The sequence below is a fragment of the Malus domestica genome, chromosome 10 (assembly GCF_042453785.1).
Source record: "Malus domestica chromosome 10, GDT2T_hap1".
In the NCBI taxonomy this organism is placed as follows: domain Eukaryota; kingdom Viridiplantae; phylum Streptophyta; class Magnoliopsida; order Rosales; family Rosaceae; genus Malus; species Malus domestica.
This window is the reverse complement of record NC_091670.1, coordinates 22,705,764-22,729,481: the sequence shown is the minus strand read 5'-3', so window position 1 is coordinate 22,729,481 and position 23,718 is coordinate 22,705,764. Positions and strand designations below refer to the sequence as shown.

General features: G+C 39.0%; 3 protein-coding genes and 1 long non-coding RNA gene across 5 annotated transcripts; 3 read left to right on the top strand and 1 right to left on the bottom strand.

The window, feature by feature from the left end:
* The first annotated feature begins 5,954 nt into the window (after nt 1-5,954).
* LOC103444915 (uncharacterized) lies at nt 5,955-15,159 on the top strand. 2 transcript variants are annotated; one of them, XM_070805736.1, is made up of 14 exons: nt 5,955-6,355; nt 6,844-7,488; nt 10,980-11,061; nt 11,167-11,223; nt 11,495-11,550; nt 12,087-12,321; nt 12,508-12,591; nt 12,884-12,958; nt 13,582-13,665; nt 13,919-13,983; nt 14,055-14,298; nt 14,403-14,491; nt 14,564-14,678; nt 14,763-15,159. In XM_070805736.1, the coding sequence occupies exons 2-14, from the start codon at nt 6,911-6,913 to the stop codon at nt 14,802-14,804; spliced, it is 1,806 nt and encodes a 601-aa protein (XP_070661837.1). In that variant the 5' UTR covers nt 5,955-6,355; nt 6,844-6,910; the 3' UTR covers nt 14,805-15,159. The 2 variants fall into 2 exon arrangements, with proteins under 2 accessions (XP_070661837.1, XP_070661838.1); XM_070805737.1 differs by having other exon boundaries at nt 6,189-6,514.
* LOC139188407 (uncharacterized) lies at nt 9,978-10,680 on the top strand. The gene is made up of 2 exons (XR_011571813.1): nt 9,978-10,100; nt 10,612-10,680. It is a non-coding gene; the product is annotated as an uncharacterized lncRNA (long non-coding RNA).
* A 1,157-nt stretch (nt 15,160-16,316) lies between the features above and the next one.
* LOC103444914 (probable 26S proteasome non-ATPase regulatory subunit 3) lies at nt 16,317-19,977 on the top strand. Its single transcript, XM_008383879.4, has 9 exons — nt 16,317-16,541; nt 16,639-16,727; nt 16,888-17,078; nt 17,181-17,318; nt 17,428-17,564; nt 17,668-17,722; nt 17,796-17,906; nt 18,761-19,000; nt 19,198-19,977. Exons 2-9 carry the CDS (start codon nt 16,649-16,651, stop codon nt 19,708-19,710), a joined length of 1,464 nt encoding a protein of 487 aa, XP_008382101.1. The 5' UTR covers nt 16,317-16,541; nt 16,639-16,648; the 3' UTR covers nt 19,711-19,977.
* A 531-nt stretch (nt 19,978-20,508) lies between these two features.
* On the bottom strand, nt 20,509-22,746 carry LOC103444913 (uncharacterized). Its single transcript, XM_008383878.4, has 4 exons — nt 22,377-22,746; nt 22,051-22,129; nt 21,883-21,964; nt 20,509-20,944 (listed from the first exon to the last, which is right to left on the bottom strand). The coding sequence occupies exons 1-4, from the start codon at nt 22,504-22,506 to the stop codon at nt 20,804-20,806; spliced, it is 432 nt and encodes a 143-aa protein (XP_008382100.1). The 5' UTR covers nt 22,507-22,746; the 3' UTR covers nt 20,509-20,803.
* Between the last annotated feature and the right edge of the window lie 972 nt (nt 22,747-23,718).

Below are 23,718 nucleotides of genomic sequence, written 5' to 3'. Positions count from 1 at the left end.
CTTGGTCTGCACGAGCATAAAAGGCAACACCTAATGCTCCTTGTTCGCACGAGCCTAAACTGCACGAACCAAAGCTCCTTGTCCGCACGAGCCTAAACTGTAGGACACGAGGCTCCTTGCTTGCATGAGCCTAAATTGCATGGCACAAAGCTCCTAGTCTGCACGAGCATAAAAGGCAACACCAAACACTCATTGCCTGTACGAGCTGAAACTGCAAATGGCACCAAAGCTCCTGGTCTGCACGAGCATAAAAGGCAACACCAACGCTCCTGGCCCGCAAGAGCATAAACTGTGTACGGCGAAATCATCATCAAAATCATCATCAAAACCACCAAAAGCAATCCATCACCCATTTGAACTACGTTATGACTTGATCTCTTCTTTGGAAGGGTATGTAGGCAACTTGAAACTTCAAAACTTCAAGTACAGTCACATCAAAAACGCTTTGAAGAATAAAGAGCAAATTCAAAATACGAATACTTTATTTCTTTAAAGGAATGAGTTGGCAGGCGACATGGTCGGTGTGCACGGCGACGTCACCTCCGAGGAAAGTTGTAACAAAAAGCACTACAAAGCAAATCCCCGTTGCAGTCTTTTGCACAACCCCACAAGGTAAAAGTGACGTACTGGAACAAGCTCCAAGCAGCAAACAGCAGTGCATTCTGGCCACCATGATCAAAATCGACGAAGAACTTCAATAACCGTCGTCAAACGACTAGCCGGTCATGAAGCCTCTACTGCAGTTCTTCGTTCGTCTGCATCCTCCCTCTGCTCAATCTTCTGCCCATTGCCAAGCAACATATGGGGGTATTTATAGAAAAAAAAAAGGGTGATGATTTAAAAAAAAAAAAAAAAAAAAAAAAAAAAAGAAAGAGATGGTGCGGATTGCACCATCTAAAAAGAAAAAATATAAAAATATAAAATAATAAAATAATAAATAATAAATAATAAATAAATTTAAAAAAAGGGGGGGATGGTGCGGATTGCACCATCTGAAAAGAAAAAATTAAAAAAAAAAAAAAAAGGGGGGATGGTGCGGATTGCACCATCTGAAAAGAAAAAAATATATATATAATAAAATAACATATAAAATATATATATATATAATTAAAAAAAATAAATAAATAATAAGTTAAAAAAAAGGGGGATGGTGCGGATTGCACCATTGAAAAGGAAAAAAAATAATAATAAAAAATAATTAAAAAAAAAGGGGGGATGGTACGGATTGCACCATTTGAAAAGAAAAAAATATATAATAAAAAATTATATAAAAAATATATATATAAATAAAAAACAAATAAATAAAAAAAAGAAGGTGATGGTGCGGATTGCACCATCTGAAAAGAAAAAAAAAAGATATAATAAAATAATATAAGAAATATATATATAAAATATAAAAAAATAAATAATAAAAAAAAGGGATGGTGCGGATTGCACCATTGAAAAGAAAAAAATAATAATAAAAAAAGGGGGGATGGTGCGGATTGCACCATCTGAAAAGAAAAAAAAAATAATATAAAAAATAAAAAAATAAATATATAAAAAAATAAATTAAAAATAAAAAAAAGGGATGTTGCGGATTGCACCACATGAAGAAAAAAAAAACAAATGCATTGAGAGAAATAAAGTCCATTTCATTGATTTCTCTGGAAAAATTACAGACGGAACATTTACATGCCAAAAAAAAAAAGTGCAAACAAACAAAAGCCTTCATTGATCAGGTGGCGCCTCAGTACTCAGCGGAGCCCCATATCGGAGAGGCACCAGAGGGTGATTATTCAGAGTATCATCACTCGGCGGAACCCCAGAAGGAGAAGGCACCGAAGGTTGATCATTTGGAGCTTCATTACGCGGTACAGCCCCAGAAGACGAAGGCAAATGCTGTTGGAACAAACCCACAAACCTCTTATGATCAAGTAAAATCTGACCGTCAGATTATTGCATCTGGCTAATCTTCATCTTCATGGTTGTAGCATAGTTATGTGCGAGCTTGTGCAACTGTTTATTCTCATGCTTAAGCCCTCTAATCTCCTGTTTGAGACTCATCACCTCAGTCGCCAATGATTCAACTTGACGGGTTCGAGCAAATAGGCGTTGGGCCATATTAGACACAGAACCTGCACACTGCACATTGAGAGCCAGAGAATCCTTAACAGCCAACTCATCAGACCGCTTAGAAAGTAGTCTGTTATCTTTGGGAGTGACAAGGTTCCGGGCCACCACCGCAGCGGTCATATCATTCTTCATCATCGAATCCCCAACGGTAAGAGGACCAGTAGGGGATATGAAGGATGGGCGCCATATGTTATCTAGAGAAGGCGAGGCTGCCTCTTCACCAAGGTTCAAATCAAAACGACGGTCGAATGGTCCAGACATTTTCAAAAGTGTTGAAGAAATAAGAAGTCGGACAAAATCAAGATCTTAGAAGTGCACGAATGGAGTTTTCTACAAGCAAAAAAAAAATTCAAGTGTGCTTTGAAACGAACTGTGTGCCTCTATAAAAATCAACACTCGACGGGATTTCAGAGATTAAAGAAGCGAGCTCAGAATTCGAAGAGGCCAATTCAAAAATCGAGGAGGCAAGCTCAGAAATCGGAGAAGCATCTTGCTTTTCCAAACGCGTCTTGCTTTTCCAGACGCGTTAGCACCCGTCACGCGCAAACTCAGCTTTGCGGAAATCACGGGCAATTTGTTAAAGCGCCAATCCCAGATATCGAAGAGGCGCCAATCTTTTTCAGCCTCATCAGCACCCGTCACGCGCAAACTCAGCTTTGCGGAAATCACGGGCAATTTGTCGAAGCGCCGATCCCAGATATCGAAGAGGCGTCAGTCTTTTTCAGCCTCGTCAACACCTGTCACATGCACACTCAGCTTGGCGGAAATTACGGACAATTTATCGAAGATTTCTGTTGAAGAAGAAAACACGTGAAGCCATACTGATCAATCACTCAATGGTTGCCGACACGAGTGAAAGAATAATACCTCTACAGGTATTAAAAAAAAAACTTCCTATAACTGTCCACATTCACCCTCCATAACAAGGCAGACATACAGAACCTTCCTTCATCTCTGAGAACCTTTCTTCATCTCCGAGAATGCCTTCCCAAAGAAGCCTCTCGAGTCACTCATTGTTCCTTATTCCTTGGGGTACCTCTGCAAGCAAATGACTCCAAAGCAAAAGTATCTCATATCACCAGGGTAGAAAGCAAGAGTATCTCATATCATGCTTTTTCCCTGTCATTTCCTTTGTCCTTGTTCTTACCTACAAAGACAAGGATAAAGAAAACAATATGCCGGAACCTCCACTCAAACTCGGGTAAGGAACCGACTGCTTGGAACCCTTCCCTGATTGCCTACTTAGCACTGCTCTCGAGTACTCGTCTCCCACTGCTGCTGTACTTCCAAAGAAGCTGCCAAATCTGCCTGAAGAACAGATAAGGCAAGTGAAAATGATACCTTGCAGCATGTGGAGACAACGTGCAGAAGAAACAAGCAGAGAAGAATGCAGCCTGCACAGTCAACTCAGCAGAAGGAGTTTGAGATGAGGAACTCGAGAAGATGCCACATCTGCCTGAGGAACAGATAAAGGAAATGAAAATGATACCTTGAAGCATGTGGAGACAAGTGCAACAAAGCACGTGCTGATTCATCCCCTACTTCTTCAAAATCAAAAGTATCTCATATCATCAGGGTTGCAATCACTCTGGACGGTGAACTCATTTTGACCCTCAAATTCTTGGGTCGACTTACTAGGCGTTGTGGACTGCATGTGCTGTTTCACCACCCTTGAATCAAATCCTTAAAGATCAAGTCACCAACTGGAAAAAGAGCCCATCAATCTTGAAAATCATACTGTTGACCAAACTGCTCAGGTGTGAATTAGAAAGATTGAACAGAGCAACAAGTCGTCACCTTCACCTCGTGCCTGCTTGTCATGTGTTCGAGTCAACCTTCAAGAATCAAGCCTCAACGGCCTTTGAAGAAGTTTCCAGCCAAATTCAAGATCAAGCCTCGACGGCCCTTGAGGAAATCACAAGTCCGATTCAAGATCAAGTGTCTACCACTCTTGAATCAAAACCTAGTTCAAGAATAAGCTATGGAAAATCAACAATTGGAGGAATCCAGAAAATCCTCCAACCCAGTTCAAGATCAAAGCTGTGGAAAGTCAACAAATCACAAAAACAAATACGTGCCGATTCATCCACTACTAAAGCCAAAGATTATCTACCACATGAAGCTCTTTGTGGTCCAATTTCAACCTTCAAGATCAAGCCTCGACGACCCTTGAAGAAATTTCAAACAAAAGTTCAAGAACAAGCCTCAAACGGCCCTTGAAGAAATTCCAAACAAATTCAAGATCAAGCCTTGACGGCCTTTGAAGAAATCTCCAACCCAATTCAAGATCAAGCTTCGATGGCCCTTGGATTGACATCTACATTAAGGGACTTCAAAACGCATCTCCTACACGCGACAAACACATGTATATAACGCGTCTTGAAGTGGGGGCATTTGTAGACATCGAAATTTCGGTAAATAAATGTTGACCGATAAATCAAAGTTTCAACGCTCATGTATTACATAAATTTTACACGTAACGTGTGTCTAAACAAAAAATCAAAATAAGTTGGAAAAGTCATCAAACAGGACACGTGTCAACACCTGGCAGAAACGACTTATTTCATCTGGAATATTATATTCAAAATTAGGCCTTGAAATTTCTATAAATAGAAGGCTAATTCATTCATTTAGGGGAACCAATTCATATTACACCTTGAAGCTCTGAAACTCCGAAGCTCTCAAGCATCCAGGTTCTCGAAGAATCAAGAAAGCCTTCTTCGTTCTTCGTTCATCGTTCTTCCAAGATCAAGCCCCGACGGCCCTTGGATCAACAATCATCCACCTTCAAGATCAAGCCCCAACGGCCCTTGAAGAAAGCCTTCTTCGTTCTTCGTTCATCGTTCTTCCAAGATCAAGCCCCGACGGCCCTTGGATCAACAATCATCCACCTTCAAGATCAAGCCCCAACAGCTCTTGAAGAAAGCCTTCTTCGTTCTTCGTTCATCATTCATCCAAGATCAAGCCCAAACGGCCCCTTTGGATCAACAATCATCCACCAATTCAAGATCAAGCCCCGACGGCCCTTGAAGAGAGTGTTCTTCGTTCTTCCAAGATCAAGCCCCGACGGCCATTGGATCAAATCCACCTTCAAGATCAAGCCCAAAAGCCCTTGAAAATCCGTTCATCACTGTTCTTCAAGATCAAGCCCAAAAGCCCTTGAAGATCCGCTCATCACCGTTATTCAAGATCAAGCCTCAACGGCCCTTGAAGAAACACTCATCCTCAAGATCAAGCCCCAACGGCTCCTTGAAGATCCGCTCAAATCCACCTTCAAAGATCAAGCCCACGGCCCCTTGAAGAAACACTCATCCTTAACATCAAGCCCCAACGGCTCCTTGAAGATCCGCTCAAATCCACCTTCAAAGATCAAGCCCACGGCCCCTTGAAGAAACTTCCAACAGTTCATCCAAGATCAAGCCTCGACGGCCCTTGGATCAACGAAACATCCACAAATCAACACCTTACGGAGATCGAATCAGAGGGTCAAAATAGAGAGAGATTGTAACAAAAAATCATCAAAATACAAATATTTGTTTGTGCACGTCGTTCTTGTCTCTTTCGATTCAGGAATTTTCTGTGTTCACAGAGCCCTTTGGCCAGCCATCGTTTGGAGATGGCCTTAGGAACTACATACATAGGAGGGAGCAAGATTCGAATTCCCTTGTAACGGAGGGGAAGATGTCTATACAAGCCGATGAAGCTTTTCAGTGGAGAAAGTGGTAAAAGATTGTCTCAGTCCATCTCAACGTAGTAAGTTTTTTTAGCTTCAGACGTTTGTGCAGCGGTGGGTTTGACCAGTAAACACCAATCCGGCCGAACCGTGTTCAACCTACTACAATCCGTGCAGCGGTTTGTTTGACCAATAAACCAATCAAACCGAGCCGTGTCCAATTCAAATCAAACCCATATAAAAATTGAAAAGTTCATTGGGCCCTATGCTAATCCACGCTTTATTCAAGGCTCCGAACCCGGTTAAAACGAAAGCAACCTAATGAGACCCGGGCCCCCATTTACACATCACGGATTCACAGATTCACAGTTAGCCCGAGCGAGACACCCTCTCAAAATCAAGCTCGGACCAAATCCTCTCACTTCTCAATTCAAAACCACACAGAGACACAGTCACACAGCTCTTCCTTCGTCCGCGTCGGCGTCTGCGGCTCTGCAACTGCAATTCTCCTCTTACTTCTTCTTCTCCTTCTTCTTGCTGTTTCTTCTACTCGTAGCTCCACTGGAGGTAAAGATTTCGAGCTCGCAGTAACACTCTAACACCATGTTTGTTTATTGATTTATTTAGGGTTTGGGTTCGGGAGATGGTAAAAGGAGAAAGTGGACTGTTGGTACAGGTTTTGCTGCGGTTTTGCCACTGTTGGTTCGAAAGGCAGATAATTTGACTGTAATTAGTTGCTTTAATTTTGTTTTAATCTGCTTTTTGAGTGTTGTGATTGGTACTTTATTTGAATTCTGGTAAAGATAAAGGTTTTGGTTACTTAAGTTGTTAGGTGTTATAAATCTGGACATTTGATAAATTATAGTTCCATGAGAACTCAGTTTATTGGGGATATGTTTTAGAATTTTATTTTATATTGGGTTATTCGGTTTGTGCAAAGTACAGAAACTATAGAGTTTAAAATGTTTAAATTTGGTTACTTTCGGCTACCTGCAGGCTTAGTGCTTAGAAGCTCTTTGTTCTGCTCATTGATTTTTTATTGTCGATTGTTGCAGATATCGCCAGAACTGAGGTTTACCTGTGAGGTTATTTGTGCTACATTCTGATTAGACGAGAGGTCTGATGGATTTTGATGAGTATGATTATTTAGAGAAAACAGTTGAAAATCCTGAACCCCCGAAATCAAAAGAAACTGTGAATGGTGGTGAGGAAGCTTCAAAATCTGGAGAGAAAGGTCGCAGCCGAAGTTCAAGGCATAAAGGTGACGAGAAGGGTCACGATGAGGAGCGTCACTCAAAGCGTTCAAAATCTGGAGATGAGTCCCGTGAACGTGGTAATGATAGGCACAGAGAGAGGGGATCTTCTCGTCACCGCTCACAGTCCAGAGACAGAGAAAAGGATCGCCACAGGAGTAGCCGGGATCATAGAGGTAGGGAAGACAGAGAAAGGGAGGAAAGAAATGGTAAGGAGAGAAACAGGGAAAGAGACAAAGAGCGGGATCCCGATCGTGATAGAGACAGGAGAGAACGTGACCGCGAGGGTGACAGGGACCGGGAGAAGGATAAAGAGCCACCACGTCGAAGCATGAGCCATTCAGAAAGGCATCGAAGTGATCGGGATGAAAGAGAAAGGAGCCGGGAGGTGGAGCATAAAGAAAGAGATAAGGAGAGGGATTTGAGGGAGCGGGAAAAAGAAAACAGGTATTCTTTCGATTCATATAGTTTAGCTTTGTGGCAGTTAAATTCTTTGTCAGACTATAGAATTTATTTTTGGAGGACCACCATCCTTTGTAGCAATGGAAATTATTGATGGCAACTGGCAAAGTCATTGCATGAGCTTATTACCATTAGTGCTATTAATCGCATGGAGGAATGATATTGTTTCTCATAATAATGCGCCTTATTTTGGGAGAGGATATGTGGGCCTATTTATAAAATGTTGGATGGTGCTCTCCTTCCGTTCCCAGCTGATTTAGACAATAGTTCCTATGAGAGACCCAACGCAGTCCCTTTTTTAGATATGCATTTTGAAGGGATTGCTCTTGGTAATGCATTAGTGCTTTTCTATTTATGAATCAGGGATCTAAAGGATGGTAGTATTAGCAGTCCAAGAGTATATTATGCTTTTACTTGAGGATCAAAGAGTATAACATGCTTCAAAGAATAATGCACCTCTAAGACCAACTCCAATGGTTAGGGTTAATACCTAATTTTTTAAACCCGAAACAAATTTTTTCCTCCAATGGTTTTGGCCTAAAATTTTAGTGCGAAATTATTAAAGAATGATTTTAGCCAAATTTTTTTTTGGTAACTTTTTTTAAAATAAAGTTTATGTAGATTATCCTAATTTACTTTTATGAACATTTTCACATAAAAATATTTAAATTCCAATAATAAATGAAAAATCACTAAACCTACCTCATTCTTACACATGCACCAAATGAAAGAACATGAAAAACCACACAACCTACCCATTTGTAAACACAAATACTTAGGTGGGTAGAAAGAAAAAAAAACGGAAGATGTTTGACGAAAGTGAATTTTGTGTGGGTGTTTGAACAAATACATAGGTGTTTATAGAGTTTTCGGGTGAATTTTGATTTAAATAATTTTTTTAATTGTTTTAGCCGTTGGATTTACTTTTGGGTTGTTATATTTTACTGTTGCATTTGCTCATATTCGACCTCAACCATTGGATTTAATGTATTTATAAATTTGATATAAAAAAAATTGAATCTGGACCATTGGTTGGACATCATGCGATAAAAAAGGTAGTTGTTGGTATTTCCGCAAGTGGCTGAGTTTTGAGTTTTACCCAACCATTTGAATTGGTCTAAGTATGTTTGGTGCTAATTTTGGACCTCTGAAATGTCTTGGAACAATGTGAGCTGTCTCTTTTCTCAATTTGTTGAAATTAGGATCATGGACCAAGCACGCTTCAAAAAGTTATGGTGAAAAATTTTGTGAAAATCTGTTTTCGAGGCCAAAGAGGCATTTAGTGAGAATCCTTTGTCAGAATTTTGTTGGTGCACTTTTTGTTACTAGTGTCTACCATACCTTTTTGTGGCGTCAATATCTTCTAGTTTGCTCTTTTTTCTTCTTTTTTATGTATGCGTATTTGTATGCGACAAGTTCAAACGGGCTGTTGTCCACAAATGACACTTTTGTGGATTACATGGGTGTCAGGACCTGTGACAGGCATCTGTATTTTTCTCTCTTCCCTTTTCTCTCATTTGTACATGCCATTTATAATGGGAGCATTTTTGGTTGTTGGGGTAACCATCTAGTTGCTCGCTCTGTGCACTTAAGTATCAATGTGACAATTTCGGAAAAGGGCTGATGGTTAGGATGGTTGTGTTTGTGTATTATATGCTATATTTGCTCTTTGTGGTGTCTCTGTGTCATCACAAACCCAGGAATTAGTATTAGGGCTTCAGGCCAAACTGATCCAAATTGCTAAATATGATTTTCTAGATTGAAGTTCATTCAAGTTTTTCGTTTTTGATGTTCTAAAACTGAAGCTGGTGAGCTGCTTTGCATTTATAGTGTTGGTAAGAACCTTGGGGAGAAATTTATCTGCAAAAAGAGAATCCTGTTCATTATAGGAACATTTGAAGTTAATGGAGACGTTGTCTGCTGAAAAAAGTTATGTCCGGGTGCATTTTGGTAACTAACTTTCTTTCTTTTTGCTAAGTGGTCAACTCACTTGACAGTGAACCAGTTGTGTACTTATTTGTAGTCTCTGATTGCTCTATTATTAAGTTGCTTGCCTTTTGTTTTTATTCAGCCTAGTCTCACATGGGTTCTGTGCTGGATGTGGAACTGTATCCATCTTGAACATATAATCACCTTTTCTGTGCCCTAGATTGTTATTTCTTTCCTCCCAAGTATTTTCCAGCTTGGATAAGTGGGTTCATGCTATTGTTTAAATGAATATTCTCAGTTTGTCATACTTAGCTTCATAAGTTACTTATATTTAACAACCTTAGAAATTCTGAATATTGAACACTAGATTCTGGGAACTCGCAGATATGCTAGAGCAATCATCAGATGGTCTTTCTGGCAATTGGGCCAGGCACAGCTCAGGTCATGGGTCTTAAGTGTTTCTTCTAAACTTTCTGGACTCTATTTAGAAGCTTGCAATGCAAGATTGAGGGTTCAATGTTGGAGAATTTGACCACGGTGGTGATGTCATGTAATGCTTTTCGTTATCGTCTCCTTCTGAACTCCGTTGCTTAATTATATTTATTCTGTTGCAGAAATGCTGGTAGGGGGAGAGATGGGCTTTGCTTAGAGAAGTATCTCATCTTCTGGTGCTTATGGGAAATTCAGTTTTCAGTGGTTACAAGATTGGCTGTCATTTTTTTAGTGTGTATATGTATACTTATTTTCACGTGTTTGATTGCTTGCCTTTAGGGTTTAGGCTGACCTTTGCTACCTTTGGAAGTTTTTTTTTTTTTCTTTTTGTGATCATTGGCTCCGGAGAGGACTTTTGTAGCTTTGCAAGCTTAGATACCTGCTATTATTTTACCCAATGTGCCTGTATATGTACAAAAAATTATACTCACGTACAAGCTTTTATTCCCTCTTTTGAGAAACTTATGCAGATTGCTCATCTTACAGGCCTCACCTTTGGGTATTTCTTGAGCTCTCTTTGAGAGTCACATTTATAAAAATTGCATCATTTTAAAGTGACGTTTTGGGTGTGACTGCAAATAGATTTAGAATGTGATTTCAGTTTATAGGTTATTACTTTGTTCTGTGTGTTTGTGATTCTCTCTCTGGAATAATAGCTTCTAACAGTTTCCAAATAATTGCAACTAGGTCCTTTGGTACCGCCATCCATACAACTTGATGGTGCTGTTTCATTTAACATTATATTGTGTATAGAAGGTACCGATCTGTTAATCCATTTTTTGAAGTTGGATTGCATGCATTACCTGCTTAGCAATTAACACCAAATATACGAATTTCACTCAATTGACATATTGTACCACAGATTGGTTTTTATTATATATTAAATAACAGATTCCTTTCTAGGTATCACTCAGGTTGTTTTCTCTGCCAATTAAGGATTTTTTTTTCTATTTCAGGATCCAAGGATACTTTATGTTTGATCTTTACATGTTCTTCTTTCTTGACGTGTTCTCCACTCATTAATGTCTTGTCAATTTCTCATTTCTGTGCTGCAGAAGACATAAAGACAAAAAGGAAGAAGGGACAGAACCAGAGTCTGATCCAGAGAGAGATCAAAGGACAGTATTTGCTTATCAGGTATAGCAAATACATTTGTATATGCATTCTATTGTGTTATCTTGAACTTCTATCTCCCAGGTTCGTATATCATAACAACAACATTTTGGTGAACAAATTTGACAGATTTGTTTGAAGGCAGATGAAAGAGATGTATATGAGTTCTTCTCAAGGGCTGGAAAGGTTTGTTCATTTCACGTCTATCCATATCATGTTCATTTAGCAAATCATAGATGATAAAGCTTCTACACTATATAGCTAAAAGGGACTTGATTTAAAGCGTTAACTTGTATCAATTAAGAAGTTTCTGTTGATTTAGTCCTTGCTTCAACTTAACTGATAAGCGGAAACCCATAATGATTTGATATTCTATTTATGTCATTCTTTGGCTGTGGCTGTAGTTGTAAGTGTATTTCTATCACTGTTAATCTAATAGCTGTGATTTGTGTTTCAGGTCCGCGATGTACGTCTTATTATGGATCGCAATTCAAGACGTTCGAAGGGAGTTGGGTAGGTTTTCTTCTATCTTGGTGGTAAAAGCTTTGGTCGTTAAGAGAAGTTCACTTTAAGAATAGAATTACACATTTAGGCACTGTAGGGTTTAAGACGGTGCGAGAGTTTAAAGTCATTTGGTTTGTTGACAAGATGCTATGGTTACATTCTATGGTGCAAATAAAACTATCCTGTTTAAAGTCGATTGATCTCTGTTGGAATTTGGTTTTGGAATGGCTGCCAGTTCTTCCTTCTCAATGGGCGTACTTTCCTTATTTTCATTTTCTCATTCAGTACGCGGCTTCATTAGACCATTCACAATGTTAGAATTTTGTACCATCACCATTGGAAATTTACGGTGATACAGATCTCCTTTGTCTAAATGCAATGCATATAGTGTAGGTTATTCCGACTGGTCATATGATCATATAAAGGACATTTCTCTCCCCGTATTTGAACTATGTTTGGAACTTGCAGTAAAATCTAGCTTACATGTTTCTGTATGTGGCAGTTAGGTTTAAATCATTCAAGATCTAATGTTGTCTAGTTTGTAGGTATATTGAGTTTTATGATGCGATGTCAGTACCTATGGCGATCGCACTCTCTGGTCAGCCTCTTCTTGGTCAACCAGTGATGGTGAAGCCATCAGAGGCTGAGAAGAATCTAGTTCAGTCAACAACATCTGTTGTCACTGGACCAGGTGGGATGATAGGCCCATATTCTGGTGGAGCTAGAAGGCTGTATGTTGGAAATCTCCATACCAATATAAAAGAAGATGATCTCCGCCAGGTGAGTAGTTTTGTGACTTGGTTCTCATGTTGACATCTCATTATGTTATATAATTGAGCTTGCTCTTGGTGATAATTCTTCTGAGCACTTTTGTTCATGGTTCTGTTTTTCTTTGGAAGTATTGCTGCTTTTTTGTATTTTGGCTCGGTTGAGTATTTCAATCTTTAATATTTGTTATTTATACAGGTTTTTGGAGCATTTGGTCCTGTAGAACTGGTTCAGTTGCCTCATGATGAAACTAACAACTGCAAAGGTTTTGGATTTGTGCAGGTCTGTTTCACTAGAAATTGCATCTTAACCAACCGTGGATAAAAAAATAAATATATCTGTCTGTATGCCGGTTCATTATAGCTTGAGTTGGAAATTAGAATTGGCTTTTAACCAACCAGCCCCCTCTGGAAGGAAAAATAAAAACCGTCTTATTTGAGTTATTTTTTCCCCTTTTACTTATTGTAGCATAGCACACCAATTCCTTTCCAGCTGTCCGTATCAGATACTTTATATGATTTCTTGCAAGTTTATCGGATAAATCAAACTCATTGAATCAGTTGCTTGCATGCAGTTTGCACGTCTTGAAGATGCTAGAAATGCTCTTAGTTTGAATGGGCAATTGGAGATTGCAGGTCGTGTAATTAAGGTAATGACGCTTTATCATATTGTTATTGTACTTCTTTCCCCCAAAAGATATGCTTGCGTCGTGAACTCTTTCCAAATTCGTCAATTAGGCTGTTTGTTAGTTCTTTGACATCCTGCCTCTGATGCTTCTAGTTGTATGAGTGGTGCTTGGAATGTTAGTTCATCTGGCCAATTAGTGATGCTTATACAGTGTGATCACTGTGAAATAGGAAAACTCAGCAGGCATACTGTGCGATAGCACTGAGCTCGTGTTTTCTTAATGTGCACACTGAGTAGCATGTAAATAATGTTCACATTAATGGTGAACGCAATTTTTTAGATAAGTACAAGCACTTGTTGATGATACCATTAGTATTGTGACTATTGTCTGAAATGAGTGCATAAGTGTTTATCCTTTTGTGATTTAAAATATGTGTAGTGGTGATGTGTCTAACTGCCATCATTTTAATTTGAACTGGGTGGATCAGAGTGACACTTAGACGGTTGCTTTAGATTCAGTTTTCCAAAAGAAAGTCGTTGCATTGGTACTTAACTACATTCACATACAAATTTTGTAAAAGGATGAGTTAATGTAAACAAATATTATTTGGAAGTACACTTACCGGAATCCTCATTTTTATTTAGGTGTCGGCTGTTACAGACCAAGCTGGAATGCAAGATCTTGGAGCAAATGCTGGTGATTTTGATGACGATGAAGGCGGTGGCTTGGTAAGTAATATTGCTCATTTCCGATGGCTGTGTGTGTTTGATAATTCAAAATAACACACCATTCATGAGTTATGTTAATGTTTTACTGGTTTCGGCACTTTTTCCCTCATTGCTTTACATTGCCTCTCAAGGGATTGTTGACATCAGCACTACAAAGCAAAGGGCAGTTTAGAATAGAACGAGATTACTAAAGAGTATCTGCACTGCATAATTTTTTGCTTGACCTAATTGAATTGTTTTGATAATCTTACAGTCATTGAATGCCCGCTCTCGAGCAATGCTTATGCAGAAATTGGACCGTAGCGGAACTGCATCAAGGTTTGTCTTTTTTTAGCACGCTGGTGTACTTTGATTTGTTTTCATTAGTCTTACATTGTCTTTGCTTGCAGTATTACTGGTCCCTTAGGCACAACCGCTGTCAATAGCGCTGGTGTTTCCTTACCAATGGCACCAATCCTGGGAGCTGCACCAGGAATTTCTTCTCTTGTTCCTCCCATTACCTCTGTTCCTGGTTTTGCTGGACTTGGTATTGCAGGGCTTCAAATTCCGACAGCTACTCTTCCATCTGTAGATACAGTTGGTGTTCCAAGCGAATGTTTACTGTTGAAAAATATGTTTGATCCCACAGCCGAGGTTGGTGGTTGATTCCTTTGATAAGTACAGATTTTTCTAATTCTTGTTTAAATTTACTTCCGTACCATTCTTTGAATTCTTGTCTCGGTTTTGTTTTTGAGCAGTCGGAACCAGACTTTGACTTGGACATCAAAGATGATGTTCAGGAGGAGTGTTCAAAATACGGGAAATTGAAGCATATATATGTGGACAAGTAAGTTTTGTTTGCATTATTTATATGGCCCTTTCGCTCTAATATATGTCTCACATTCTTGTTAACAAGCAGGAATACTGCTGGACACGTGTACTTACGATTTGAAACTATAGAAGCTGCTTTAAATGCTCGACATGTTCTCCACGGAAGGTGGTTTGCTGGAAAGATGATCGAGACAACGTTCATGGTAATTTCATATTTTTGGCGGCCATATATGTTATTGCTTTTGCTTCGTATTCTCATTTATGAAAGTGTCTGTTCATTCGTGCAGTTGCCCCAGACCTACGAGGCTAAATTCCCGGACAGCAGATAGGATAAAATATGCAGTGCTGAAAATGTAGAAAAAAGTAGCCGGTACGCCCTGTTGGTGGTAGCCTCTGAATTTTGGGTCCAATTTTCATGTGAGAGTACTTCAGTGAATCATCATCGGGGCTTTGTGTGAAAGAAGAAAGGATGTGATGGGTGAGAATTACGTGTAGGTTACTTTGAAATTTTTACAGCCAGTGAGAAGTGAATTTACAGATACCCGGGTTTACAGACCGATGGCTGCTCTCGTTTGTTGAATTTTCGAGTGTTTTCGTTCCCTTACTAAATGGATGGGTGCTGTAAGTGCTGTTACTAGATTTGTCTTGACTAAATTGAATGGACAATGCAAGTGTTTTGAAAGATTCGACTTGACCATCTACTGTAAAGTGAAAGTTGATCTAGTTTTTGGGTCAGAAAAATGGGGTATATCAAAACTTGAAGGAATTTAAGGTACCTCCAGCGTACGCGTTACCATTCAATACTGCAGGATTCTTGGTTAAAAGCGCAATCCCATCTCCAAATACAATGTAGAAGTTTTGCATATGCATTGCTGATCCGATTTCAAGTATTCTTATGTGTCAAACCAATTTTCTCTTTATACCGGTCTATTTTTCAAGTTGCACCTCATAGATCATTCTTGCAAAATTTAGCCAAATTGGAAATGTTTAAGACATCTAATTGAGTTCAAAGAAATAAACAAATACTTTGTTATATAAGAAACAACGAAATTTTAAAAATTAAATAGGCAAATGGTTTCAGATTGAATTGAGTTTTTACAAAGATGATCTATGAATCGAGACTTACAAAATAAACGGTCCGGATCATTAAAATTCGATGTGGAGTGGAACTTACATTGAATCCCTATTTTTTGAAAAAAATGGAGATCCTTTTGTATAAATGGCCTGATATATCAGGACGCGCTCCACCCCATGACACCGGACATTGGGCAAGGCGGCTGCGCTGCGTTAGAAGACTGTTGTGTTGGGAAGGTGTCGCGGCGAGGCCTTGTTGAAAAGCTCAAGGCAAGAAAGGAAAGATAAAAGTGAAGAAAGAGAGGAGGAATAAAAGAGGATTGAGTGGGGGTTGAAAAAAGTATGCCAATGAGAGGAGATGGAGAGGGTTCGTTTTATTCAAGGGAGTGGAGGAAAACTTATGAAATTCTTCAACAAATATTTGGCTCTAAAAGCATTCAACGTTAAAAACGACGTTCTTGTAATCATTATAAAAGTAATTCAGTGTCATTCTGTGTTAAATTTAGTAAATACATTGCTCTCCCATGTTTGGCAAAATTACAAAACCTAATGGACGCATTGGATGGCAAGTGAATTGAAACTTGAACACAAAGTTCAATGTAGAGATAAATATTTTTAAATTACTTGAGTTACAAGTTTGTTACTTTTTTTTTCCCCTTCATATTGGGCTGTTTGATTGGGCCTTAGTAGTTTTTAGTATTTCACCAATCCAATAACTATCAGTTGGGCTTTTTCCATATAAGTGAAATTGTCTCAGATTTTTATTTGGAAAAGTAGATAAAATCACAAAAGAAAAGAAAAATAAGGGGGAGAGAGAGAGAAAGCGACGCCGTATGAACATCAGCCTTCTGTTCCTCTCTCTCACTCTTCCTCGCTCTCTCTCTCTCTCTCTCTTTCTCGCATAAACTTGCAGAGGAGGAAACCGTAGCAAAACCCTAGTTCCTCCATCGCCAAATCGATTTCCATCAGCGCGTGCCACTGCCAAATTCAAGGTAAATTCGCTTTATTCATACTGCAAATTTCAACTTTCTCGCTTTAATCTTCGTTTCGTCGTTCGTTAAATCCACGTTCTGTGTAATCTGGAAACAGTCACTGCAAGATGACTCAAGACGTGGAGATGAAGGAGGTCCCGGCGCCTTCCAATTCAGTTTCTTCGGCTTCTCCGTCAACACTACACAGTAAGTCTACCATCTGCATCCATAATATTATATGTACATGTATCTGTAAAACCCTAAATTTCCCGCATTTTTTGTATAGTTTAAGTAAGTTAGCGGTAGCTTGTCGAACTGGGTATGTGAGATTTGACTTTAGACTTTCAAATTTTACTGGGTTTGTTAGATTTGAAGGAGATTGCTTCACTCCTTGAGACTGCTGCTTATACCCGGGAGGTTAGGCGAATTGTGCGTGCCGTTAGGCTAACGATGGTGTTGAGGCGGAAGCTGAAGGTTTCTGTGATTTCAGCATTCCTCAATTTTGCCCTTACACCGGGATCTGAGGTTCATAGCCGCTTATTGTCATTTCTTCCCAAGGTGATTTTTGATATACCATATTGAATTTTGGATTTGAGCTGGTGTATTTGATGTTCTTGTTTAGTTTTGAACACTGTGAAAGTGGAACATTTGGTTGTACAGGATGATGAACAGGATATGGATGTTGATACCGCAACATCTGCTACTCTAGTTCCCGCAAAGCATGCCTTGCCAGAGTTAGAGATGTACTCCTACTTGCTTGTGCTCATTTTTCTGATTGATCAGAAAAAGTACAATGAGGTGAAGCAATATACTTGTAACATGTTATTACATCTGCCTCTGGATCGTTTACTTACTAAAAGTTGAAGCTCTTATTTTTTGTGATAACATTGAACTTGCTGCCCTTTAGGCTAAGGCTTGTGCCTCGGCAAGCATTGCTCGTATTAAGAACTTGAATAGGAGAACCATTGATGTTCTGGCATCCAGGCTGTACTTCTATTACTCCCTTAGCTATGAACTCACTGGTGATCTTGCAGAAATTAGAGGGTGAGTTAAATGCTATCGTGATATTTAGGTACAAATGTCTTTGTATTCTTTCCGTATTTCACTTGTTCTTTTACGACTAAATTTTTCACTCATTCCTTCACAGAAATCTCCTGAATCTTCACCGGATTGCAACTTTGCGCCATGATGAGCTGGGCCAGGTAATTTTTTGATATTGTAAGCTACTGTGCCTATCCCACTGGTTTCTTACTTGTGGATAATAATGTGATGCAGGAAACACTTCTTAACCTTCTGCTTCGCAATTACCTCCACTATAACCTGTATGATCAGGCTGAGAAACTGAGGTCCAAGGCACCCCGATTTGAGGCTCACTCAAACCAGCAGGTCAGGCTCAATTATTTGAATCTGTAGCTTTAAACTATGTATCTGATCACCATGAATGTAAATGTATGGGTCAGTCTTTTTTTGTAATTTTATAATCAACTTCTAATCTTATGCATGTTTGTAATAAAGGTGATGTGACATAGGTACTGTGAGATGTTTTTGGTGACTTGTTTTTTCCTTGAGATGGGTGCTGTTTCTTGAATATTTTTCTTTCTTTAGTGTTTATTTGGGTTCATTCGTATTTTCTGACTGCTTCATCTCTCTTTTAATTCTTATTATAGAAAAAGAAAGACGTATTGTGATAGCATGCTGGTCTATCTTGTGTTTTTGCGTTCTTGAACTGTCATTCATGCTTGTTATCAATGGATCGCAAAGCTTTGATCTATTTCATATCTTAATCATATTCATGTAACGTGTTGGTCTAGCATGTGGTTTTGCCTTCTTCCACGGTCAATCATGCTTACTATCAATAACATTTTACTGCTCTGTTAGCACGTTGCAATTTGTGTATAAACTCCACTCTTCTTTTGTGTCTATATTTCAGAATGTTTTAAATTAAATGTTACTAATTTCTGTTCTGGGAATCAGCTTAGTTATTTCTGAGAGGAAAGTATACAATTTCTTCACTTCTCTTGTTTTAATCTTTCCTTGGCAACTTTAAGGGAAACAAGGAGGGTGATTGGGAAGTATGTAGATTTACCACCAGACTGTTCTCATAAAGTCAATTTATAATAGCTTAAAACTTTGTGGTAGAGGATGTATACATCAGAGCAAAAGCATCTATTTCCTCGGTTGTGGTTCCTCTCTTTCTAACTGCAAGATGCATATTCTGATTTGACAATATTCTCTTGCAGTTCTGTCGGTATCTCTTTTACCTAGGAAAGATCAGAACAATTCAGTTGGAATACACTGATGCAAAGGAGTCCCTCCTGCAAGCTGCTAGGAAAGCCCCTATAGCAGCCCTTGGTTTTCGGATTCAATGCAACAAGTGGGCAATCATTGTACGCTTATTGCTTGGAGAAATCCCTGAGAGAACTGTTTTTATGCAAAAAGGCATGGAGAAGGCTTTGAGGCCATACTTTGAACTAACAAATGTAAGTCTGGATTTCTCGAAAACCTTCAACTCTGAACTCTAAACTTTACTCTCTTATCAAGTTTGAGAATAATGATTTCTGTTGAATAGTAGTAATGCAGTATGTGACGCTGGGATGGCCTCCTTGGAATCAACTCCTGATTAGGCCATGAGCTTTTTTCTACTGCTGGTTTTGATCAAGACAATTTGTTTTTTCAGGCTGTGAGAATCGGTGACTTGGAGCTATTCAAAAATATTGCGGAGAAGTTCTCGAATGTATTCAATGCAGACAGAACCCACAATTTGATTGTTAGGCTGCGACATAATGTCATAAGAACTGGGTTGCGTAACATCAGCATCTCTTATTCCCGCATTTCTCTGGTTGATGTTGCTAAAAAGTTGCGATTGGACTCTCCAAACCCGGTTGCTGATGCTGAAAGCATTGTCGCCAAGGCAATCCGAGATGGTGCAATTGATGCGACCCTGGATCATGCAAATGGATGGATGGTGTCAAAGGAAACTGGGGATATCTACTCTACTAATGAGCCCCAAGCTGCATTCGACACGAGAATTGCATTTTGCCTTAATTTGCACAATGATGCAGTGCGAGCGCTTCGATTCCCGCCAAATTCCCACAAGGAGAAAGAAAGTGCTGAGAAGAGGAGGGAAAGGCAACAACAGGAGCAAGAGCTTGCAAAGCACATAGCTGAGGAGGACGATGATGAGTTTTGAAGCAGTTACATCTACGCTCTGTGCAATGCTCTCAAAAAGCTATCCGCGTTTCTTTGAAAATGTCTATCAAGAACATTTTGGTTCCTTGTCTGATTGACCCGGGATGGTGCCTGTTTCCATTTATGTTAAAGGTTTGTTGTGTTGAGCCTAAGCGACCTCTTTCAATCATATTTTGAGGTTGCTTGTTTCATTCCGTTATATATGATACGAACATTGAATATTTGACATTTTTCACCAGACATTGAACATGTTTATCAGGTTGCCTTAGTAGTGCCTTCTCGCTGTCATTCGTTCTTATGTGATTTTGGTTGACAAAATCTAAAATTATGTGATTTTGGTTTGACGCATGATGGAATACACAATCTATTTGTAAGGGATGTGGTTCAGATCATAATGAAAAACTTTTCGTGCTAGTGGTTGACAACAAATTTCAAGTTTGTATTCCACACGGCACATCTTGAGTTCGATTCATGGCGCTGGTGAATTATACGATGGTTGCCAGAAGAGACTAAAATGTCTATGTGAGTCTTTTTGGCCCCCACAAGGGTGGACTGCCGTGGCGTGCTTGTCAAGTTTCCCGTCCCCTTTTCTTCTTCATCCAGCTACTCGGTTTTAACATGTTTACAACCATTTTTCTCCTCTTCGTTTTAAAACGTGCCTTTAGAGACGGAAATGTCTTAATTTTTATGCCAATTTTGAATGGATGTACAAGTTGAAGAAAGCCATAACTCAATTCGTTGCAATCCACAAACTCGGCATTTAAAAATAAATCTTGTGTTAAAATGACACATAATGATCTGATTTACACAACTCGCTTGAATATCATATCGTCAATCTTTGGTGCAAAGTTCATTCAACGGTCAGATAATTGAGCCAAATGTTACAAACTTTACAATATGTTGGAAAAGAAGAATCACAAATGGTTTCATCTCTAGTAGAATTGAAGTGATGCAATTTCTAATTCTAACGTCTTTCGGGATGCAAAACATATAAACCTATCTAATTCCACTTTGCAGGCGAGAAATGTGAATGAACTCCACCCATTCAATACAGAGAGACTCAGAAAGTTCAGTTACGATCCTGTCGAGATCATTCACCCGGTTGAACTCATGCCAAATGACTTGACGATTGTGCTTACCCTTTCTGCAAATGTTTTTGAGGTTATCTTTTTGCCTGGCTCATGAAACGGGTTTGAAATTGCATCCACATAAGCAGCATGGAATCTCCTGAAAAACTATACCACAAATCGACCAGTCAGAGGGATCACACAAACTTTGTTGCATGTATAGACAACAGTCAGTAAAGATCGCATATATACAACATATTTAGCATTTACAAAATCTAGTAACCACCTACACTATGAAGATGGCAGGACAGGGAATCGTAACCAATTTAAACAAACAGAGCAATCCAAACAATTCTAGAATGCATACTCTCGAGAAACGTAACAGCTGCCTACTGTTGTTTTAAGAAGTACATGATGGCAGACAATAAACATGTTAAAGTTTGGGAAAACTTGTAATACATGCATTTCTTCTCAACGGAACTACTGCCACAATATTTTATATCACTTTTATTCTCGCATCTCATCAAATTATGCATGAACTAAGGTGGATTAAGAGGGATTTCAATCTATCAAAACCATTTGAAGTTGGTCATTCGAATCAAATTTTAATCAATCTTCAGTGTACATAAACATGGTATGGACATTCTCTCACTGGAGGAAGCAAAGTGGAGATATCAAATTGCAGTCCACTGGCTATATGCCTACAGGAAAAATTTTCAAACTAAAACCTATAATATCCATTCACCGCTCCGATGACAAACGAAATCTTGCATTTGTCCTCCATGACAAAGTAGACAGTACATACAACTATCAGTCTAACTCCCGTTAAATCTACACAGTCCTCCTAAGTTCCAATACCCTAAATATCATAGGGAGTTTCATTTCTTCCTATACACTTGCATCCTAAGCTTACTATTTAAGTCATTTCCCAAAAAACGAAAAAAAAAAAAATCTGTTTCAAATGGATTTATATAAACATAGCCACTAACATTCGTTTAAAACATTGTAGGATTGATGAAAAATTGCTGAGCAAAACCTATTTCATGTTCAAGTTTTCGCAAAAATTGTTTTTTCGGAAAGTTACAATATTCAGAGCAAATACTCACATTTTTAACATCTGCGTCCTTGACATCAAGATCGGTAGTTACCAAGATAAACTTCACTTTAGTATTAGTCAAATAGCCATAACTGGAAACAAAATCACCATATAAGAACACCAAAGATCAATACATTTATGCTAAACATACCCAATAACAAACAACAAAAGTACTCACACTTTGTAATTCTCAGTTGGATAAAGCAAACCCAAGAATGTCTCATTCAATGTCGGTGCAGACTTTTTCGGATTGTTCACTACAAAATCCCACAAAAATGCACAAACTTTACATAAATTCTAACTAAAATGCACAAACTTCACATAAATTCTAACTAAAATACACAAACCCAACAATCAAAGGCCTAATTTTCAGCTAAATAAAGCAGACCCAAAGATGATTTCAGTGTTTCGTGCATTTCCAACTCTATCAACAGAAAAAACCAAAACTAGGTAGCAGAACCAAGAGTACCGGAGGCCCAGATCCGAATTTTGAAATTTGTTTACCTCGCTCGTCGACGACGTCGAGGGAGCAGTGGACGATGTGGTGGAGCTTGAGCGCGTCATCGGCGTCGGTGAAGCTTTGAATGTAAAGTGGGTTGTTCTGGTGGCCGACGACGGCGACGCAGACGATCATCTTCTCCAGCTAGGCTTTCCGTTTGCTTGCTTCAGTGGCGAGAGAGAACGATCTGATGCCGCGTTTCGACGTGTCCCGGGAGTTAGTTATGACGTCGTTTTAGTATATGGGTAGTGGATCTGGACTGTCTATACATCTACCCGGGTCTTTTAACTACATTTACAGTGCATTGTTTTGGGCCTCAGGCCCATTAAGAAAATTTAGAGAGAAAAATAAGATTGAATATTCTGAGTTCAAATTTTATGAACGATTCTATACCCGTATCCGGTTGCTCATTGCCTTGATGTTATAACGTTAGCAATAATCCACGACAATTGTTTAAAGAGAAAAATAAAAGTCAATTGGTCTCCTCCTTTTCCTGTCCATCATTCATGCCTCAAACATTTACTTATGACAATGGAATGGTAATTTGCTGTCTAAGTTACCTCTTGACCTTGAAGCAATCCTCCCTTGCAAGAAAAGGCTACCTTGCCTAGTCAGTAAAACTCTCACACAAATCTCTCATTGTCCAAAGAAAGCACACTCAATTTCTTTGCTTATAGTTTTCAAATGATAATTAATATTGAGTATTTTAATTCAAGACTCAAATTCAGATAAGAAAAGTAATTACGTATCCATCTTAACAAATTCATTAATAGAGACTGGCCAATTATAAATGTTTAGGAGTAATCGGCTAAAATTAATGTTCATGGTGGAAATTGGATAATTATAAAAGGTTTAGGAGATAATCGGCTAAAATTAAAGTTTAGGAGGAAAATTGGCACATAAGTTTAGGGAGAAAATCGGCGGGTATCTCATTAATATTTGTAATTAAATTAATGGTATTCTCTCAAAAGAAGTAGAGAGACCAATAACACCTTCTTCCTCCATCTCCCATGCTATCTAGATTAGTTTCTTCTTCCCTCCTTCAAGTTTTCTCCTCTGTCGATACCAGTCTTCATCCTTCCTCGACTCCTTATCGTAGTGGCGTCGGTGGTGAAGCGGCTTTGCAATTGAGGTCGCACTCAGCCTGAGTGTGGAGGACGAGTTTGGTGCAGCCTTGGATTTGAAGCTTGCAGACGATGATTGATCCGACGAGGCCATGGTGGTTAGTGGACATGTAAGGATGAGGTGCCTGCTTGTCTTCTTGTTGACAGAGAAGATGAGTGCTTGGATATTTGATGAAGAAGAAATTTGGGGTGTTTGATTAGGCAAATAGCAAGTGTTTGGTTA

Excerpts from the sequence above, each read along its gene's own strand:
- LOC103444915 (XM_070805736.1), top strand. The coding sequence starts at position 6,911 with ATGGATTTTGATGAGTATGATTATTTAGAGAAAACAGTTGAAAATCCT. Across the intron at positions 12,592-12,883 it reads AAGGTTTTGGATTTGTGCAG|TTTGCACGTCTTGAAGATGC; the intron begins GTCTGTTTCACT and ends GCTTGCATGCAG. Across the intron at positions 13,984-14,054 it reads CGTAGCGGAACTGCATCAAG|TATTACTGGTCCCTTAGGCA; the intron begins GTTTGTCTTTTT and ends CTTTGCTTGCAG.
- LOC103444914 (XM_008383879.4), top strand. The coding sequence starts at position 16,649 with ATGACTCAAGACGTGGAGATGAAGGAGGTCCCGGCGCCTTCCAATTCA. Across the intron at positions 16,728-16,887 it reads TTCTCCGTCAACACTACACA|ATTTGAAGGAGATTGCTTCA; the intron begins GTAAGTCTACCA and ends TGGGTTTGTTAG. Across the intron at positions 17,319-17,427 it reads ATCAGAAAAAGTACAATGAG|GCTAAGGCTTGTGCCTCGGC; the intron begins GTGAAGCAATAT and ends GCTGCCCTTTAG.
- LOC103444913 (XM_008383878.4), bottom strand. The coding sequence starts at position 22,506 with ATGATCGTCTGCGTCGCCGTCGTCGGCCACCAGAACAACCCACTTTAC. Across the intron at positions 22,130-22,376 it reads CGACGTCGTCGACGAGCGAG|TGAACAATCCGAAAAAGTCT; the intron begins GTAAACAAATTT and ends GGGATTTTGTAG. Across the intron at positions 21,965-22,050 it reads CCAACTGAGAATTACAAAGT|TTATGGCTATTTGACTAATA; the intron begins GTGAGTACTTTT and ends TTTTGTTTCCAG.